We start from the raw sequence: 22556 nt of genomic DNA on the forward strand, positions 1-22556 counted from the left end.
GCCAACACTAATGCTATGTCTTAAAATGAAACCAAAAAAAAAAAACAAAAAAAAACTGATCAGGGATCTCCCTGGTGGTCCAGTGGGTAAGACTTCGAGCTCCCAATGCAGGGTGCCCGGGTTTGATCCCTGGTCGGGGAACTAGATCCCACATGCCGCAACTAAGAGTTCGCATGCTGCAACTAAAAAGATCCCACGTGCTGCAACTAAGACCTGGCAAAGCCTAAATAAATAAATATTAAAAAACAAAAACAAAAACTGATCAGTTAAGAGCTCCTCTTGAAAATCCTTATTCTTGTTCCACATTGATGACCAGAACCTGTGAAAACATGGTCTGAAAGTAGGCACATTCCCACAGCTTATTCAATCACTGGAAAGAGGCCATGTACACTGAAGGAAAATCCACTGGTAAAAAATGATAAGATTGAACTTCAATTTATTTCCATTTTTTCATTTATTCAATTGTTAATGAATATCAAGTATAAGTAGGGTGCTAAAAACAGTCTCCTAAGATAAAGCCAGAGAAAGCTACAAAAACTTTTTTAAAAATTAGGAAAACCAGGGACTTCCCTGGTGGTGCAGGGGTTAAGAATCCCCCTGCCAATGCAGGGGACACGGGTTCGAGCCCTGGTCCAGGAAGATCTCACATGCCGCGGAGCAACAAAGCCCGTGCGGCACAACTACTGAGCCAGCGCACCACAACTACTGAAGCCCACGTGCCTAGACCCTGTGCTCCGCAACAAGAGAAGCCACCACAATGAGAAGCCCGCGCACCGCAACGAAGAGTAGCCCCCGCTCGCCACAACTAGAGAAAGCCCGTGCGCAGCAACAAAGACCCAACACAGCCAAAAATAAATAAATAAAATTTAAAAATTAATTAATTAATTTTAAAAATTAAAAAAATAAAAAATTAGGAAAACCAAGCCGTTTTCCAAGATGTTGTACCAGTTCAAACAACTGGTAGACAGTTTAGGAAGGAATCATGCTGTTATTTACTGTGGCTTAAGTCAATTTTAAGTCTTATGAAAGTATGAAACTTCTATGTGATTAATAAAAGATTTTTCTCCATAAAAATATCAGGCCCACACATAAGTATTAGTAAAACCCAGTACGTTCCATAGCTAAGTGACACCGGACGTGGAGACGAGTGGTCAGCGGGTTGAACAGGAGCTGCATGCAGAAGCAGCTCAGGACACCTGTGGCTCGGCCTCAAACCCCAGTGCTGCTGAGCTCTCTCTGCCCCCTGCTGCTGCAACCCCCATCGCTTCAGAAAAACCACCAAGGCCAACCAGCAAATCAAAACCTGACCTCCACAAAAGCATCAAAACCCAGAACAGGAGAAAGCGTGACACAAAGGTTTATGGAACTAGGAAAAGCTCACACCCACAGCAAAACACTGCATTTAAAGCAAAGTTCGCACTTCCCTGAAGATGGAGCGATTCTACAGACTCACCTGGTCTAGAAAGCGTACTCGGCTGAGGGAGGGGAGGGGGCTGACAGAGTGCATAGCAAGCACACAAGGGCACTGGCAGGTCGCCACTGTGTAGCTGTAGACACGAAGCAAGGTCTTTGAGGACCACACTGCCCATCACTGTGTGCACGGGGGCCCCTCTTCCTGGGCTTCCTTAAACACCCAAGGTAAACCGAACGCTTTCTGGAGACGTTAGGTTCTATTCAACGAGTAACTATGACGTGCCAACTGTGCACGGATGTCAGTCATCAGCAAGGCCGTGTCCTGCCTCCCAAGGTCCCTTTTTTCTCACACCTCCAGGTGCTGCGTTCCCTGTTTAATGGAGGCTGCCCTTTCATGTTCCTGTCTAAGTATTCAATCACACAGCAGGAAATTCAACTGAGAACATCTCACCCTTTAACTATTCCTAGGCTTCCGGTCATACACCTGGAGCCGTGGGGATGGGGCGGGACAGAAATAAAATAAGGGAGATGTTTTTTTAAAGGAATGACCAAGGCAAAGTAAAGCAAGAGGCACAGCACAGATGCAAACATTAGAGATCATCCTGGGAAAGTTGCCCCCTTACTAAGCTTGGTGACCTCAGTGAAGTGAATGAATGTTTCTACAACTCAATTTCCTCATCTGTAAAATACGGAGGTAATAATCCCCACAGCACATGGGAGTGAACTCTAATGCATCCAATAGAAAGCAATAAAAACAGGAAGTTTTACTTTTCCTGGTAAAAGAAATACAGAAGGTGGACTGGTAAGGTCCCCCTCCTCAAGTCACTCAGGGCCCAGGTCTTTCCATCTCATTATTTGTCTCTATCTAGGGTGTGATCTGTGACCTCATGATCCACAACAGCTGCCAGAGCTCTGGTCATCACATCTAAGTTCCAGGCAGCAGGAAAGAAAGAAAGGTACACAACCTCCCTTCCTGTAAGTCCCACAGTAATTCGGCCTACCTCTCACTGCCAGCACATAAGGGGATGGCCACACCTAGCTGCAAGGGAAGCTGGAGAATGTGGCCTTTTAGCTACACAGTAACAGGCCCAGAAAAAAATTGGGTTTCTGTTACTAAGGAAGAAAAGGACAGTATATGTTGGAAGAAACTAGGAGCCATTACCACCCGCACCTCCTTCATAATACAGTTATTACTATTTAAACACGGGAAATGTTCAGCATAGTCTTAGAATATACTAGGCTGCTGGGCCTCAGCTCTGTTCTAGCCTTGATTCCATCCCTCCCCCCCCATCTCCTTTCCATCACTTCCTTACTATACCTACATCCCACGTTCTCAGTCACCACCTCTTAATTTATCCATCACAACGGCAATTCTGTTGATTTTTGGATTCTGAATCCCCTTTTCATGATCATATACAATCTCATGAAACAGCTGAGCATTTTGCATATTTTTTTCTACCATTTAGCCATTTCTGTCATGATTATATATTATCAAGCAATAGCGTGAAGTAAAATCATTACATTTCAGATCATAAAATTAAAGTTCATAACCATAATGTAAAATTGATTTTGATAGCATCTGTATTCGAAATTTATATGTAAAAATAAATGTTGATTTTTTTACGGCTCTAAGAGAAAATGCTACTTAACTTACTTTAAAATCATTATGTAAAGGGGGATACCTCTCAAATTTTCAAAGGACAGCAAAGATCATACTCCTTGGTAACTGAGTATCTGCTAGCTCTGAGAGGCAGTATCCAAAATAGGAAAATAAAACCCAAAACAACAACAACAAAAAAACACCTGGGTTTCCATGGGTTTATTTTATGCTGCTTTTAAAAATTCAATGTATATTACGTTTCTACTTGGTCACAAAGAGGGTTTTAGCCTACAGCATGTAAGCCCATCGCTGCAAATAACATACTGTATGCACATAGGTAATCAACAGAGTCCAAGTTGGACCTGATGGCCCACTCTTAGGCTCTCCATCTACATGGCCTCATGCAGTTACTCAGCCTCATCCCCCTCATCTGCCCGTTTGAGACAACCGTCCCAGGGCAGACTGCTTTGGGCCAAGGATCCTATGAGAAGCACAGAAAAGGGCGGGAATGACCAGGAAAACTCAGAGAAAGAAAATCACAAGGCCTGACAAGGTCAGAACACAGACGGATCCCCAATCCCACTAGCTAAGAGATTTGCAAAAGTCAATTCCTTGGTTGTAAGACCATGCATTCACTGAGCACAGGCCCTTTGCTGGACCTTCAAAGTGAAAGAATGAAGGACAGCTATTAAACACTTTTCCTGTACACATTGATGAATGAATACGTACATAGCATGTATATATAAAACAAATGGCATTAATCATGCATGAATATGTGCCTGACCTTGAGCAGGTGTTAAAGAGACAGTGTATTTGATGACAAAGTACGTGTCTCTGGTGTGGGTTAAACAGATACTGTATTTGGTTCTGAGATGCATATCTCCGGTTTATGTATTACATAGCTACTGTGTTTCATCACACAACTTTTAACTCTGGTGTGTGTTGAATAGATACTGTGTCTGGTTACTGGTGTGTGTGTAGGTGTGCAGGCGATAGGGCACCACAGCACCTGCACTTGATTTTTTTTTGCTTTTTTCTGCGAAACAGAAACAAAACTATGGGGAAACAAGGCATACAAATGGAGTTGGAGCCACCAGAATAACAATACAATTGGATCTTTCAAAGGAAACGTATGAACACGGGATTTACTGATCATTTGTCAGTCGTAAGCATCTTACCTGCCCTTTGTATTCCACGGGCTTTAGTCCTGCGTAAACGGGCACGAAGCTGCTGGCTAACAGGACCTAGACGGATAAAGAAACAGCTTGTGAAAGGACGCGTTAACATTCCTACGATACAGTTCATGTCACCTACTATGAAATTAAAATTGTTTACACGTACAAAAATTTACTATAAAAATGAAATAAGTTCCATGTATTTCAAGTGCACAGTGGGACACACTTAAATAGAAGATAACATTTATTGATATCGGAAAAGACCTCAAAGAGATATGCACAATTCATTGTTCTCCAACTCCATCCACTTCACCCGAGTAATACTGGCACTTTAATTGTAGACAGCCAAGTCATTACAAAATTAAAGTCCAGGTAAGTCTGAATTCCTGGGTGTGTACAGGTTGCAAGTAAGTTATTTACGATGTTCCATCCTACACTGTAAGAATTATTTGAAAGTTTCACTCTGTCTTCCAGAGAAACAAACCCCTCTGGTTATTACAGCTCAGGGGATGTTTTCATTTATGTCAGCAGAATGTAGCACATTTCATGGGCTAGTTACATGGCCTGGATATGTAATGCGACACTGGCAGGGAGGGGCACCAATTATACTTTATCTTCCATTTAAAAAGTCGAAAAAGATTGCCACTTAAAATATTACCATTTCTTCCTACAGAAGAAGCTGAGCTCTGGGAGCTTTTCTGACATGTACAAGTTTTATTCTGCAATGCAGTTTTCAAATCGCTAGTGTTCTAGTTGGAAAGACACAGTATTAGATATGGAATACTTAAGCCCCAGTCCTTCAATGATAAGTGAGGACTCCACGGCTGTTTGTTGTCAAAGAGTCCACGAGATGTTTTTTTCCAAGTAGATATTATTCAGAACGGGATTACAGTCCCCAGAATGATTTGTACATCATCCACTTAGAATTCTTTAGAAATCAGAGGGCATTTACCCCAAAGAAAGAATGCTATAAGTATGATTTTTGAGGTCCGCTCTCAAAACCCAGCAATCCCACTACTGGGCATATACCCAGAGAAAACCATAATTCAAAAAGACACATGCACCCCAATGTTCATTGCAGCACTATTTACAAGAGCTAGGACATAGAAGCAACCTAAATGTCCATCAACGGAGGAATGAATAAAGAAGATGTGGTACATATGTACAATGGAATATTACTCAGCCATAAAACAAGAATGAAATTGGGTCACTTGTAGAGACGTGGATGGACCTAGAGACTGTCATACAGAGTGAAGTAAGTCAGAAGGAGAAAAACAAATAATGTATATTAACACATATATGTGGTATCTAGAAAAATGGTATAGGTGATCTTATCTGCAAAACAGAAACAGAGACACAGACATAGAGAACAAACCTATGGATACCAAGGGAGGAAAGGGGGGGATGGGATGAACTGGGAGATTGGGATTGACATATATACACTATTGATACTATGTATAAAATAGATAACTAATGAGAACCTACTGTATAGCTCAGGGAACTCTACTCAATGTTCCGTGGTGACCTAAATGGGAAGGAAATCCAAAAAAGAGGGGATATATATATATATGTATAGCTGACTCACTTTGCTGTACACCTGAAACTATCACAACATTGTAAAGCAACTATACTCCAATAAAATTTTTTAAAAATAGCTGATTTATTCTGAAGTGCAAGTAAATGAGAGACCCAGTCACCAGCATAACGTGATTTCTACAGGACACTCCTCTGTGGGCGGCGACCTGACACAACTGCATTGCGACACCGCTGGGACTTGGCACAGACTTTCTTATGTGATGGCTCCTTGTGACCAAAGATCCCGCAGACGGGGAAAGGGTCTGCATCTCCTTCACAGTCTGAAGCTACTGATACCTGCAGGTGCGCCCCCTTCTCCACAGTAGGAATGAAGACCCTCCGTGGTGGGGAAACAGCATCCTCCCATGCTGCTGTGTACGTGAACGCCAGGGCATCGGTCCTGGGCCCAAGTGCGGCCTCAGCCACGGGCCCCTGACAGCTGGCCCGAGAAGCATGGCGGGGCTTCGGACTGGAGTAGAAGCAAACTCGATGGTGTCAAAGCACAACAAAGGGACTCTAGCAGGAGACAGGAAGGGATCATGCCAGGTGCTACTGCACATCTCTGCTGTGCCAGGCTGATGCTGGGTGCCAGGATCAGCTACACAACCTCTGGGCCCCGTGTGGAGTGAAAATGCAGGTATTCAGAACTGTAAGGTGTCGAGAGCAAAGCATGAAGCCACGGTATGATGACACCCTTGCACAAGATTTCTCAGCCTTCTAAGAAGGGTCAATGCAAACGAGCCCCCCCTTAGGCATTCATTTCAAAATCTCAGCTTTCGGTGTGGGGCGTGACAGAGTGGCCCCCGTGACATTACCCACACCCTCTCCACAGAGACGCCAAGCAGGAGTGAACATCCCCTCCGGTGATGTGCGGAAGATCACATCCATCCGCGGGGCCGACAGGATAGAAACCAAGCTTCTTCAGGCCCAACCTCGTCAGCCCCCTGGTAGCCCCGACCTGGGCAGCTGAGCATTTTCCAGAGCAAGGCTGTTCACAGTTACGGTCACTGCCTTCACCCTAACTAATCTGGCCCTATCATCGGTTGGCTACTCCTTTAAAAAAATAATTACAGACCCTAGGTACGTTCTGCAAGCACAATGCAGCTATTTAATGAAGTTATTCGGCAAACATGCAACACTGCACCATAGCGATAACTGAAACAATTTGTGGATAGTACACATATTGGGAAATTACAGTACTTAGATGCCTTTAAACGGCCAAACACACTCTATAACTGTAATGACTTACTTCACTATAACAAGCAGACATGTGGCCTGCAAAAAAGAAAAAAGAAAAAAGAAAAAAAATCACTACCCTTAGAAACAGAATTATGTGGGTTTTTTACCTCCTGTGTGTCAAGTTATAATGTGAAGTTCACAAGTTAATGCTTAGAACTCTTTTTGAGCTGTTTAGATGAAAAATGCTATCCAATTACTTTGATACAGATAGTAACAGTAAGAATCCTCTGAACTGATATGAAAAGTGCAGTGAACTGGAAAATACCCGTCATTCCCCCCAAACTCAGTGTATTTGTTCTGTCACAGTTTATGCGGGCTAGTGATTTGTGTATCAAACTATGGTTAGTGGGAAAATTAGGTTTTGATAGTTAGGAACTAAGTGGCTTGTCTTATTCGATGTCAGCTTTCTGCCATTTTACTGTAAGCAAACAGGATTTTCTAAGGCGGGAGACAGTTCATGAAATATGTACTATTATGCCTAAACATGCTCTTCTACTGTCTTACCTCACTGGTGTTCCAGTGAAATTTTTCTCACCAACAAATATGGATACATCTAGGGCAGTGGTTCTCAAGTTGTGGCGGCGGGGGGGGGGGCGGGTCTGAGCCCCCTGGGGACATTTAGCCATGTCTGCAGACTGTTTTGGTTGAGGACACCAACACAGAAGGCAGGGACCTAGTTAGTGTTCCTGCCCTGTCACTTAGCCCAGCACTTTAAGAATTACATGTATGTTAAACCATTGATTTGGTTTCTGTTTCCTTCTCACCAAATACACAAGGATAAAAATAAAAGTCAGCGACTTCCTGTAGCAACTGTATAAAGCATTGCCAAGTGTGTATTCAATACACATTCAGACTAGCTCTTTTCATTTTACATTTTATAGAAAAGGGGTGTTTAGAAAATTATGTGGCCTGGCTTCCTTAGAGAATAAATTCTCAACCAGTTTCATTTATGCCTAAAGTTGACTGTGGAGTTTAATGAGAATCTGGCTGTGTATTCAGAACCTGCTGGTGTAGTTGAAATTCAAAGGCAGATTCAAATTTATCTTACCCAGTCTTCAAGATAATGACCAATCTTAAATTCAGTCCTTATTTCACCTTCACAGGGCTAAACGTGAGAAGGTCTTGCTGTAAGAGCATGTTCGCTGTCTGCAAGGAAATTCAGGACATCCTGGCAATGGAGACAGGGTTCTTCTTCCCAAGAGGGACACCATTCTGCAGGACCGCCTTCCTGGGTGTATGTGTGTCAAAGAGCATTCATGGATGTCAAAAGACCATCTCAGAGCACATACACGGGGCGTCAGTTTTAAACACAAATTCGATGATTTGTACCAATTCAGACAAGTGCCAGAACACTATCCCTCCGTGGCACGGTTAATTTCAAAGTCATTCCTGCTGAGCTGTGGAGGTGACGTACAACTTTCTTTTAAATAAAGGGTTTACTTCCCTAAGTATGCGTTGCGGGAGGCTAATATTGAAATATGTTTGGATTTCCTGATTGCATGTTTCCTTCCGAAGAAGGATAGCCCAGAATAAAATGTGGAGCTTAAAATGAGTGAGTTCAGGTGCAAGATGTACACATTGGGACATTCAGGGCACAATATGTAAACGGGTCCACAAATCAAGGAGTTGCTAAGGACCCATGACAAGTATTTGCCTCTGTGCCTGGGCCTCCTGGCCGACGCTCCCCAGGGCTGGAATCAGTGCTCTACAGTATGGGGTTACCGGGCAATGTGGGGCTTAGCCCCACCCCCATGGCTCTGCAGGGCACTGCCCTAGTGGGATGTCTCTGCAGTGCCCTGTGCTGGCGGGGGTCCTGGCACTCGGGGGCCTCTGGTGGAAGGGAGCCGCCCTGATGATCTCTGAATGGCCTTTGTCCATGGTCTTCGACTACATATAGGTCCTGGCTTCTGTCTAGACGGCCAACTCATCAAACCTCCTTATCACAAGGTTATCTGGCCAGATGGCAACACCCTTCCTGTTGTGTCCTAAACAGGCTCTCTTATTCTCTCCAGTATGCATAGGCTGAGAATGTTCCAAATCTTTAAGTTCTGCTTTGCTTCTGAGGAACAATTCCATCTTTAAGTATTTCTCTCTTCTTGCGTTTTACTCTAAGTAGCCAAGAGAAACCAGGCTGCTCCTTCAACACTTTGCTTAGAAATCACCTCATCAAATATCCAGTGTCATCACTTGCAAGTTCTACCATCCCCAGAACACGAGGACATGAACATAATCCTGCTATTCTTGGTCAATGTATAACACGGGTGACCTTTCCTCCATTGTCTGATAACATTTCCTCGCTTCCGTCTGAGACCTCATCAGTATGGCCTTTACTATCCAGGTCTCTCTAAGAAGATGGAGGCTCTCTCTACGGTTTGTTTTTTCTTTCCGAGTCGTCACCAGAATCACCGACGGCAACGCAGGCTTTTTCTAACGTGCACCTCTCAACTCATTGAGCCCCTGCCCGTTACTCAGCCCAAAGCCGCTTCCACACTTTTATGTATTTGTTACAGCAGCATCCTCACCTGTCAGTGCCAAGTTCCTCTCTCAGTCTGCTCAGGCTTCTACAACAAAATACCACAGACTGGGTGGCTTAGAAAGGACACAGGTTTATTTTCTCACAGTTCTGGAATCTCAGAAGTCCAAGATCAAGGGGCTGGCAGATTCAGTGTCTACTGAGAACCCACTTCTATGTCCTCACATGGTGGAAGAGGTGAGGGAGCTCTCTGGGGTCTCTTTTACAAGGGCACTAATCTCATTCATGAGGGCTCCACCCTCATGACCTAATCACTTCCCACAGACCCCTGCCTCCAAGTACCATCATATTGGGGGTTAGGATTTCAACACAGGAATCTGGGGGGGGACACAAACATTCAGACCATAGCACTGAATTAAATCACCATGGACATAAGATCCCAAATACTATGGAAATCCAATCTCAAATAAAATGAGTCTTTGGACCACATAATTGGTCCAAAGAGGTTCTCAGAAAATAATCAACTATCACTGCAGCTATCAGATGAAAGAATAATTTTTTCATGCCACCAAAAGTGAGGTTAATATAATTTAAGTATGAATGATCACACAAAAGCACATTGGTGAATGTACACCAGGTCAATGGTTGAAGAGGTATAAAATCAGATGCCTAAAGGCAGCAAAACTTGGTCGTAATCCATTTCCCGAGATTTTAGAGATGTAGGTGAGCATGCTGCTCATGAACAAAGATAAGGGGTAAAAGAAGAAAATGTTTAAGAAAGGGTGAAGCCTACCCAGTCTGCAAAAAGAAAGCTGGGACCTTAAAATTTCATGACAGACTCACACAGGGATGCTGACCAGTGACGTGTGTGGCTTGTTATCTTATTTGTTCATTATTTACTAAATATTGACTGTAATTAACAAGCTTATAGGACTTGACTATTTCATGCACACTTTTACATGATTTTTTCACTTTACTCGCCATGGTAACACCGATTAGCTTTCATTTCCATTTCACAGTTGAGAAAACTGAGGCTCGAACATAATTATCCTCAGAGGACACCATCAGGGAATGACAGACCTAAATAGGAACACTGGGAGATGCACAAAAAACAAGTGACAGGAAAAAGTCTGCAGCTGCCGAAGAGGCAAGAGACTTTTTCTTGCCTCTTTGTTTCGCGGTGCGCAAGGAGAGGGGATTCAGAGCGCCGCCTAAACGAGCTCCAGAGACGGGCGCAAGCCGCGGCTATCAGCACAGACCTCAGAGACGGGCATGAGACGCTAAGGCTGCTGCTGCCGCCACCAAGAAGCCTGTGTGCGAGCACAGGTCACTATCCACACCGTCCCTCCCGGGAGCCTGTGCAGCCCGCCACTGCCAGGGTCCTGTGATCCGGGGACAACTTCCCCGGGAGGACACACAGCGTGCCTCAGGCTGGTGCAACGTCACGCCGGCCTCTGCCGCCACAGGCTCGCCCCGCATCCGTACCCCTCCCTCCCCGCGGCCTGAGTGAGCCAGAGCCCCCGAATCAGCTGCTCCTTTAACCCTGTCCTGTGTGAGCGAAGAACAGACGCCCTCAGGCGACCTACACGCAGAAGCGGGTCCAAATCCAAAGCTGAACCCCGGGAGGTGTATGAACAAACAAGAGAAAGGGAAATTTCTCCCAGCAGTCTCAGAAGCAGCGGATTAAAGCTCCACAAACAACTTGATGTACCTGCATCTGTTGAATACCTGAATAGACAACGAATCATCCCAAATTCAGGAGGTGGACTTTGGGAGCAGGATATATTAATTTTTCCCCTTTTCCTTTTTTTGTGAGTGTATATGTGTATGCTTCTGGGTGAGATTTTGTCTGCATAGCTTTGCTTTCACCATTTGTCCTAGGGTTTGGTCCATCCGTTGTTTTTTTTTTCACTTAAAAACCTTTTTTTCTTAATAAATTTTTTCTTAATAATCTTTTCCTTATTTTTTATTTTAAAAAATTAAAAAATCTTTTTATCTTAATAATTTTTTTCTTATTTTTTATTTTTAAAAATTAAAAATTTTTTTCTTAATAAATTTTCTCTTAATAATTTTTTTCTTATTTATTGTAAAAAATTAATAAATTTATTTTAAAAAATTAAAAAAAATTTTTCTTAATAAATTTTTTCTTAATAATTTTTTTCTTATTTTTTATTATAATAGCTTTATTTTATTTTATTTTATCCTCTTTCTTTCTCTCTATTTTTTCTCCCTTTTATTCCGAGCTGTGTGGATGAAAGGCTCTTGGTGCTCCAGCCAGGCATCAGGGTTGTGCCTCTGAGGTAGGAGAGCCAACTTCAGGACACTGGTCCACAAGAGACCTCCCAGCTCCACATAATACCAAATGGTGAAAATCTCTCAGAGATCTCCATCTCAACATCAAGACCCAGCTTCACTCAACGACCAGCAAGCTACAGTGCTGGACACCCTATGCCAAACAACTAGCAAGACAGGAACACAGCCCCATCCATTAGCAGAGAGGCTGCCTAAAATCATAAGGCCACAGACACCCCAAAACACACCACCAGACGTGGACCTGCCCACCAGAAAGACAAGATCCAGCCTCATCCACCAGAACACAGGCACTAGTCCCCTCCACCAGGAAGCCTACACAACCCACTGAACCAACCTTAGCCACTGGGGACAGATACCAAGAACAACGGGAACTACGAACCTGCAGCCTGTGAAAAGGAGACCCCAAACACAGTAAGATAAGCAAAACGAGAAGACAGAAAAACACACAGCAGATGAAGGAGCAGGGTCAAAACACACCAGACCTAACAAATGAAGAGGAAATAGGCAGTCTACCTGAAAATGAATTCAGAATAATGATAGTAAATATGATCCAAAATCTTGGAAATAGAATAGACAAAATGCAAGAAACATTTAACAAGGATGTAGAAGAACTAAAGAGGAACCAAGCAACGATGAAAAACACAATAAATGAAATTAAAAATACTCTAGAAGAGATCAATAGCAGAATAACTGAGGCAGAAGAACGGATAAGTGACCTGGAAGATAAAATAGTGGAAATAACTACTGCAGAGCAGAATAAAGTAAAAAGAATGAAAAGAACTGAGGACAGTCTCAGAGACCTCTGGGACAACATTAAACACACCAACATTCGAATTATAGGGGTCCCAGAAGAAGAAGAGAAAAAGAAAGGGACTGAGAAAATATTTGAAGAGATTATAGTTGAAAACTTCCCTAATATGGGAAAGGAAATAGTTAATCAAGTTCTCGAAGCAGAGAGTCCCATACAGGATAAATCCAAGGAGAAACACGCCAAGACACATATTAATCAAACTATCAAAAATTAAATATAAAGAAAACATATTAAAAGCAGCAAGGGAAAAACAACAAATAACACACAAGGGAATCCCCATAAGGTTAACAGCTGATCTTTCAGCAGAAACTCTGCAAGCCAGAAGGGAGTGGCAGGATATACTTAAAGTCGTGAAGGAGAAAAACCTACAACCAAGATTACTCTACCCAGCAAGGATCTCATTCAGATTTGATGGAGAAATTAAAACCTTAACAGACAAGCAAAAGCTGAGAGAGTTCAGCACCACCAAACCAGCTTTACAACAAATGCTAAAGGAACTTCTCTAGGCAAGAAACACAAGAGAAGGAAAACACCTACAATAACAAACCCAAAACATTTAAGAAAATGGGAATAGGAACATACATATCAATAATTACCTTAAATGTAAATGGATTAAATGCTTCCACCAAAAGACACAGACTGGCTGAATGGATACAAAAACAAGACCCGTATATATGCTGTCTACAAGACACCCACTTCAGACCTAGGGACACATACAGACTGAAAGTGAGGGGATGGAAAAAGATATTCCATGCAAATGGAAATCAAAAGAAAGCTGGAGTAGCAATTCTCATATCAGACAAAATAGGCTTTAAAATAAAGACTATTACAAGAGACAAAGAAGGACACTACATAATGATCAAGAGATCGATCCAAGAAGAAGGTATAACAATTGTAAATATTTATGCACCCAACATAGGAGCACCTCAATACATAAGGCTAATACTAACAGCCATAAAAGGGGAAATCGACAGTAACACAATCATAGTAGGGGACTTTAACACCCCACTTTCACCAATGGACAGATCATCCAAAACGAAAATAAATAAGAACACACAAGCTTTAAATGATACATTAAACAAGATGGACTTAATTGGTATTTATAGGACGGACATTCCACCCAAAAACAACAGAATACACATTTTTCTCAAGTGCTCACAGAACATTCTCCAGTATAGATCATATCTTGGGTCACAAATCAAGCCTTGGTAAATTTAAGAAAATTGAAATCGTATCAAGTATCTTTTCCGACCACAACGCTATGAGACTAGATATCAATTACAGGAAAAGATCTGTAAAAAATACAAACACATGGAGACTACACAATACACTACTAAATAACGAAGTGATCACTGAAGAAATCAAAGGGGAAATCAAAAATTATCTAGAAGCAAATGACAATGGAGACACAATGACCCAAAACCTATGGGATGCAGCAAAAGCAGTTCTAAGAGGGAAGTTTATAGCAATACAAGCCTACATCAAGAAACAGGAAACATCTTGAATAAACAACCTAACCTTGCACCTAAAGCAATTAGAGAAAGAAGAACAAAAAAACTCCAAAGCTAGCAGAAGGAAAGAAATCATAAAGATCAGATCAGAAATAAATGAAAAAGAAATGAAGGAGACAATAGCAAAGATCAATAAAACTGAAAGCTGGTTCTTTGAGAAGATAAACAAAACTGATAAACCATTAGCCAGACTCATCAAGAAAAAATGGGAGAAGACTCAAATCAATAGAATTAGAAATGAAAAAGGAGAAGGAACAACTGACACTGCAGAAATACAAACGATCATGAGAGATTACTACAAGCAACTGTATGTCAATAAAATGGACAACCGGGAAGCAATGGACAAATTCTTAGAAATGCACAACCTGCCAAGACTGAACCAGGAAGAAATAGAAAATATGAACAGACCAATCACAAGCACTGAAATTGAAACTGTGATTAAAAATCTTCCAACAAACAAAAGCCCAGGACCAGATGGCTTCACAGGCGAATTCTATCAAACATTTAGAGAAGAGCTAACACCTATCCTTCTCAAACTCTTCCAAAATATTGCAGAGGGAGGAACACTCCCAAACTCATTCTACGAGGCCACCATCACCCTGATACCAAAACCAGACAAAGATGTCACAAAGAAAGAAAACTATAGGCCAATATCACTGATGAACATAGATGCAAAAATCCTCAACAAGATACTAGCAAACAGAATCTAACAGCACATTAAAAGGATCATACAGCATGATCAAGTGGGGTTTATTCCAGGAATGCAAGAATTCTTCAATATACGCAAATCAATCAACGTGATACATCATATTAACAAATTGAAGGAGAAAAACCATATGATCATCTCAATAGATGCAGAGAAAGCTTTCGACAAAATTCAACACCCATTTATGATAAAAGCCCTGTAGAAAGTAGGCATAGAGGGAACTTTCATCAACATAATAAAGGCCATATATGACAAACCCACAGCCAACATTGTCCTCAATGATGAAAAACTGAAACCATTTCCACTAAGATCAGGAACAAGACAAGGTTGCCCACTCTCACCACTATAGTTCAACATAGTTTTGGAAGTGTTAGCCACAGCAATCAGAGAAGAAAAAGAAATAAAAGGAATCCAAATCGGAAAAGAAGAAGTAAAGCTGTCACTGTTTGCAGATGACATGATACTATACATAGAGAATCCTAAAGATGCTACCAGAAAACTAGAACTAATCAATGAATTTGGTAAAGTAGCAGGATACAAAATTAATGCACAGAAATCTCTTGCATTCCTATACGCTAATGATGAAAAATCTGAAAGTGAAATTAAGAAAACACTCCCGTTTACCATTGCAACAAAAAGAATAAAATATGTAGGAATAAACCTACCTAAGGAGACAAAAGACCTGTATGCAGAAAATTATAAGACACTGATGAAAGAAATTAAAGATGATACAAATAGATGGAGAGATATACCATGTTCTTGGATTGGAAGAATCAACACTGTGAAAATGACTCTACTACCCAAAGCAATCTACAGATTCAATGCAATCCCTATCAAACTACCACTGGCATTTTTCACAGAACTAGAACAAAAAATTTCACAATTTGTATGGAAACACAAAAGATCCCGAATAGCCAAAGCAATCTTGAGAATGAAAAATGGAGCTGGAGGAATCAGGTTCCCTGACTTCAGACTATATTACAAAGCTACAGTAATCAAGACAGTTTGGTACTGGCACAAAAACAGAAACATAGATCAATGGAACAGGATAGAAAGCCCAGAGATAAACCCACGCACATATGGTCACCTTATCTTTGATAAAGGAGGCAAGCATATACAGTGGAGAAAAGACAGCCTCTTCAATAAGTGGTGCTGGGAAAACTGGACAGCTATATGTAGAAGAATGAAGTTAGAACACTCCCTAACACCATACACAAAAATAAACCCAAAATGGATTAAAGACCTAAGTGTAAGGCCAGACACTTTCAAACTCTTAGAGGAAAACATAGGCAGAACACTCTATGACATAAATCACAGCAAGATCCTTTTTGACCCAACTCCTAGAGAAATGGAAATAAAAACACAAATAAACAAATGGAACTTAATGAAACTTCAAAGCTTTTGCACAGCAAAGGAAACCATAAACAAGATGAAAAGACAACCCTCAGAATGGGAGAAAATATTTGCAAATGAAGCAACTGACAAAGGATTAATCTCCAAGATTTACAAGCAGTTCATGCAGCTCAATAACAAAAAAACAAACAACCTAATCCAAAAATGGGCAGAAGACCTAAATAGACATTTCTCCAAAGAAGATATACAGATTGTCAACAGACACATGAAGGAATGCTCAACGTCATTAATCATTAGAGAAATGCAAATCAAAACTACAATGTGATATCATCTCACACCGGTCAGAATGGCCATCATCAAAAAATCTAGAAACAATAAATGCTGGAGAGGGTGTGGAGAAAAGGGAACACTCTTGCACTGTTGGTGGGAATGTAAATTGATACAGCCACTATGGAGAACAGTATGGAGGTCCCTTAAAAACTAAAAATAGAACTACCATACGACCCAGCAATCCCACTACTGGGCATATACCCTGAGAAAACCATGATCCAAAAAGAGTCATGTATCAAAATGTTCATTGCATCTCTATTTATAATAACCAGGACATGGAAGCAACCTAAGTGTCCATCATCAGATGAATGGATAAAGAAGATGTGGCACATATATACAATGGAATATTACTCAGCCATAAAAAGAAATGAAATGGAGGTATTTGTAATGAGGTGGATGGAGTTAGAGTCTGTCATACAGAGTGAAGTAAGTCAGAAAGAGAAAAACAAATACAGTATGCTAACACATATATATGGAATCTAAGGAAAAAAAAAAAAGGTCATGAAGAACCTAGTTGCAAGATGGGAATAAAGACACAGACCTACTAAAGAATGGACTTGAGGATATGGGGAGGGGGAGAGTTGAGATGTGACAGGGTGAGAGAGTGTCATGGACATATATTCACTACCAAATGTAAAATAGATAGCTAGTGGGAAGCAGCCGCATAGCACAGGGAGATCAGCTCGGTGCTTTGTGACCGCCTGGGGGGGTGGGATGGGGAGGGTGGGAGGGAGGTAGATGCGGGAGGGAGGAGATATGGGGATATATGTATATGTATAGCTGAGACACTTTGTTATAAAGCAGAAACTAACACACCATTGTGAAGCAATTTTACTTCAATAAAGATGTTAAAAAAAAAAAAAAAGTCATGTAGTAAAATGTTCACTGCAGCTCTATTTACAATAGCCAGGATATGGAAGCAACTTAAGTGTCCATCATCGGATGAATGGATAAAGACGATGTGGCACATATATACAATGGAATATTACTCAGCCGTAAAAAGAAACGAAATTGAGTTATTTGTAGTGAGGTGGATGGAGTTAGAGGTCTGTCATACAGAGTGAAGTAAGTCAGAAAGAGAAAAACAAATACAGTATGCTAACACATATATATGGAATATAAGGAAAAAAAGAAAAAAAACGGGTCATGAAGAACCTAGTGGCAAGACGGGAATAAAGACAGACCTACTAGAGAATGGACTTGAGGATATGGGGAGGGGGAGGGGTAAGATGTGACAGGGTGAGAGAGTGGCATGGACATATATACACTACCAAATGTAAAATAGATAGCTAGTGGGAAGCAGCCGCATAGCACAGGGAGATCAGCTCGGTGCTTTGTGACCACCTAAAGGGGTGGGATAAGGAGGGTGGGAAGGAGATGCAAGAGGGAAGGGATATGGGGATATATGTATATGTATAACTGATTCATTTTGTTATAAAGCAGAAACTAACACACCACTGTAAAGCAATTATACTCCAATAAAGATGTTAAAAAAAAAAGTGATAATCCAAGACAGTGTAACAAGACACAGACACACGGACACCCACACACACACTTTGAGGTACAGGCTTCTAGTTGGATTTTCAGGTACACAGACAGTCAGTGTGTAATAAAAGGCAGCAGTCGGCTTGTGGATAATGAAGAGCTTGGCATTAAAAACAAAAACAAAAACATCTAGTAATTAAGAGAATAAACGAGGCATTGATTAAAAATCACCAATATTTAGTACTCTCCCACATTCCTGTCCTGGCTAGCAATTGATCCTTGACATGCTCTACCTCTGGCTTCAATCTTAATCTCCGTCTGTCACCTACAGACTTCCCAGATCATAGACATTAAACCCAAGGCTGAGGGATCAGAGCCAGGCAAGCAGAGCTCCCAGGAGACGCCAGTTACAAACTGTGGGCTGCTTCTCCTCTTGGCTTCTGGAACTCAGCGCCCTCCGGTCTCTAGCTAAGGAACTGGGGGAGTGGCCGGCACCTTTCTTCTCTCCGCCGACACTGAATGAGGCGGTCAGAACCACCACCCCAGACAGCGGTCTCCCACTGGCCTCTTGCATCAGAACACAGCATGTCACTGCCCAGCGTGTGTGTGTGTTGGGGGGAGGGGGAGATATTTTATTTTCCCTTCATATTCTTCTCCCTCCCTCCTGCAGTCTTCACCAGCCTTACTTTCTGAACTACATGCTCATGAGTATTCCAGGCATACATTTCATACATTTTTATAGCCACCATCTGCTGTCAAGGAACCATCTAGCCTTCCTTTCTTTGAGTTTCTGCAAAAGGTTAGAGCATTCTACCAAACATTTAAAGTGCTTCTCGTATAACCTGGGATACATGTTAATTATTCAATTATTCTCCTTACAAGGTATTACACATTTGTGCCAACTAGTTCTCTTCTGTTCAATGAACTCAAGTAATTACACCAGTTCTCTGAGTACTTATTATCGAAAACAAGGCAAATCAAAAAAGTCCTGTTTGCTTACTGCAGTAGTTTGCTATGGCTGCTATAACAAGTTACCACAAATCGAAAGGCTAAAACAACACAAATCAATGTATGATCCTAGGGTCTGGAGGTCGGGATCCAGCACGGGCCGGATCCACCTGGGCAAAAAAAATCCAGGTGCTGGCAGGGCTGCATTCCTTCCTGCAGGCTCAAGGGGAGACTTGGTTTCCTGCTCATTCAGATACTGGCAGCATTCAGTTCCATTGGCTGTAGGACTGAGGTCCCTCTGCCTCACTGGCTGTCGAGGGGAGCACCTGTAGTGCCCTCCTCATACAAAGGCTCCTGCATCTCAGAACCAGCAAACGTCTCCATTTTTAAGGACACATGTGATTAAATTAGTTTGGGTCGGCCCAGATAACCCAGGATCACCTCCCCATCAAGACCCTCACCTTCACCCCATCTATACAATCCCTTTTGCCATGTGAGACGCAGTGTTCACAGGTCCTGGGGATTACAGCGTGGACATCTTTGGGGGACGTTATTCAGCTCACGACACTCCCACATGAAAGGAATTAAGAGGGTGATTTTTATCTCGCGTTGGGGGAGGGGGGCACGGCTACCAAGCAGAATGTTAGAGGCCCGGACTGTGGTCCCAGCTGGGCCACTAACGAGCTGAATTACGTTTTGTCCAGGTCATTGAACATGAAGGATCCAGCTTCTTCATTCTTTTAATAGATGCCATCTTAGTTCATTGATTTATTCATTCCCATTCACTCACGGAGCACAGGTTGATAGAGATGACACTGTGCCAGGCGCTGGGAATACAGCAGTGGACAGAACAGCAGTCCCTGGACCCTCCTACCCCCCCACCCCGAGCTTACACTCTCGTGAAGGAAGACAGACAAAAACTAAGTAAACAGAGCAGTAAACTACGTATGCGGAACAGTGGTAAGTAAATCAGGGCGGGATGTAGGAAACATCCGGGGCTCGGCCACTGTAGATACAGTAGCCACGGCCAGACTCAAGGAGAAGGCAGTAATTGTGGGTAGAATTCCCCTCTTGTTTCATGATAGGATGATAGTCTTTTGCTCCCAACCTTGTTCTCTTACCAACAAGAAGAGGTATTCTAACCACTGCAAGCCTGATGTATCTGCGTTGGCATTGACAATTTGTGACAATTCAGGCATGGATTATCAGCTTCTCCCTTTCTATTTTTTAAGTCTACACAAGAGTATAATAATATTATAGAAAAATATTTTTCTAAGATGGAATGACTATTAATGTATAAGTGAGAGACGGGAGTGAAAATATTCTAATCTCTTAAGTCACAAAGTAATTTTACTTGTCAGCTCAACATTTCATTAGGTATTTCAAATCATATCATTCAAACATAAAATTCGAACAGTGAGTTTTGATAGTAAAAATCAATGCATTTATCATCTAATTCAGGTGGAACTTGTAGCTCCCTCAATCCATCGCCTGCTGCTGTATCCAAACACGCGTTCTTTGTATCACCTGAAGCTTGCTACGATTCCCACAAGAGGAAAAAGAAGAAAATAGCTTGGCTTTTCTAAGAGAAGTGCACCCTTTCCAAATTAAAATATTTAATGTATTACCTTAGCAATGCACTGTTATTTGCAAATCAGCTGAACTATTTCCCAGAGACAATGATTTCCCAACCAACTTTCACATGTGTTTGGATAGGAAGGCATCAATGCAAAATGGAAGAAAGGAAAGGGAACATTAGAGTGAAAAGGTAAGAGACCCGGATTCCCGCTGGCAATCAGCACACCCTGGGGTGTGTCACGCAAAATCTTTCCACCCATTTCTTCTGTTAAAAAAGCGACAAAAGGACAGTAATCTCACCTGTCCTGCCTGACTTACAGGACTGTGGAAGGACTGCATACGGTAGTACTGAGACAAAGTCTTACACAAACTGCAGAAGTATTATCTACATCAACGTAAGGAATGGTTCATTGCTACTCAAGTTTAATCCCAGGATAAACGTGAGCACACGGAACGTCACGAGAAAAAACACTGAGCTACTCCGGAGGCCTCTGGGGGCCGCCTGCCATGAGGTGGCCTCGGAGGGATACTGGAGGATGCATCCGTCAGACGCATGATTTATGGGGCATGTGCCATCTATCAGGCGTGGTATGCAATGCTGGATCTGAAGAACGCGGGCGCGCTCGCTGTCTGTGGAAGTACGTATATCAGAACTTGCTCATTTCCTCCAACAAGGAATGCGGCCGTGTTACCTTAATGAGGCCCTCCCGGGAGGGAAAACTGGAGACTAAGTAGTTTTCTCTGGTCTCGGTGTTGGTGATGGAGACGTGCAGGCGGTCATGAGCCAGCTCGTGTGCGTTGGGAGGGAGAATCGCCTCCACTCCGCTCCTGAAGAAGAAAAAGGGACCCGCGTGTCGGGCTGCGCCCCACTGGCCTGCAAGCCTTGTAGCTGCCCAGACTGGAGACCCGAGAAAGAGCCCGGAGACAGTGACAGCGACACCTATGGCTTACTGGATGGGGGAATCTTACATGTCCAAAGCAAAAGAGTCCTGGAGAGACACCCCATCATGGTCGGCAGGCGGCAGACAGGACAACGCAGCCATCTTCGCTTCCCCGGGGGCGAAGGAGGCCACCATTTATATGGGGAATTGATGTCAGGTGGGCTCATCTGTTACCACAGCAACTAGCAGCTCACAGCCCTTCAGGTTAACACCCATGGTGGAGGGCAGATGTCTCCCTTTAATGAACTACCAGGTGGAGCCGCTCTGGCCCAAGGATTAGGACAATCACGAGCTGGGGCAGGAGGCAAGCACGTTTGTGTGAGTAGGGTGCAGACGAAGCAAGGACTGGTCGAGCAGGGGATGTACAGAGAGCAAGAGAACAGCCATCTTGAGTGGCCTGGCCACGCACTGCATGATTCCCCTTTAATTACTGACCGCCTTGTAAGCGTTTCAGGGGAGAGACTGCTGACTGAGCTTGCTACAGTGTATCCACGGTATCCTCTGTCTTCACAGGCTCTGCGGGGAAATGTACTCTATGCGTACCTCAGTCGGGCCATGAAATCATAGCCGGGTGTCACTGCCCCGAAAGTCTGCCTTCGGATTTCTTCGGCAAAACTGTAGGTAAACTCGTTACATTCCTGAAAAAGAAAAGTAATAGGTGAGCCTACGTTCTGTCAAAAACTTTATCACTCCGGTTCCAGCACCCCGTGCCTGTCACACAAGGCACCTGGACCGTATGAAGCCAATCCCAGACGTCGGATGCTTCACAGGCACGGATCCCCACGGGGCCCGGTCCTCACCCACCATTCCTGGTCCCCAGGCAAGCTGCATGTTCTGCCAATTGCAATCTTTTTTTTTTTTTTTTTCTTTTTAAACCACCTCGCATGGCGTTGCCCACCTGTGGGAAATCCTTGAAGGCGGCGTTCTAACGTTAACTGAGCACATTCCTCTACAGGCTTCTCCAGCATAATTAACCTCCTCACCCACCCCAGTCCTGTGGCCTCGGGAACGTTCAGACTGCAGCTCTCCAACAGTGCTCACAATTCACGCCACCACCGCCAACCGAGGAAGGACTTGCGATGACTCTGCCGGATCAGAGTCCTTG

The 22556-nt window shown here is 42.8% G+C and overlaps 1 protein-coding gene across 18 annotated transcripts in view; it reads right to left on the minus strand.

Annotated features, from left to right (window-relative positions):
• The window catches only part of PNPLA4 (patatin like domain 4, phospholipase and triacylglycerol lipase), a 110305-nt gene that overhangs the window by 80891 nt on the left and 6858 nt on the right, over positions 1–22556 (minus strand). For all 18 annotated transcript variants that reach the window (XR_014259159.1, XM_082448149.1, XM_082448153.1 and 15 more), the window contains 3 exons: positions 21995–22089; positions 21203–21338; positions 4192–4257 (listed from right to left, as the gene is read on the minus strand). Coding sequence is in view for 17 of the 18 variants with exons in the window: in XM_082448149.1 (XP_082304275.1) it covers positions 4192–4257; positions 21203–21338; positions 21995–22089 (297 nt within the window). In the remaining variant the exon portion in view is untranslated. The remainder of the gene's footprint in view (positions 1–4191; positions 4258–21202; positions 21339–21994; positions 22090–22556) is intronic.

Source organism: Balaenoptera physalus (assembly GCF_965194825.1).
Source record: "Balaenoptera physalus genome assembly, chromosome: Y".
Taxonomy (NCBI): Eukaryota; Metazoa; Chordata; class Mammalia; order Artiodactyla; family Balaenopteridae; genus Balaenoptera; species Balaenoptera physalus.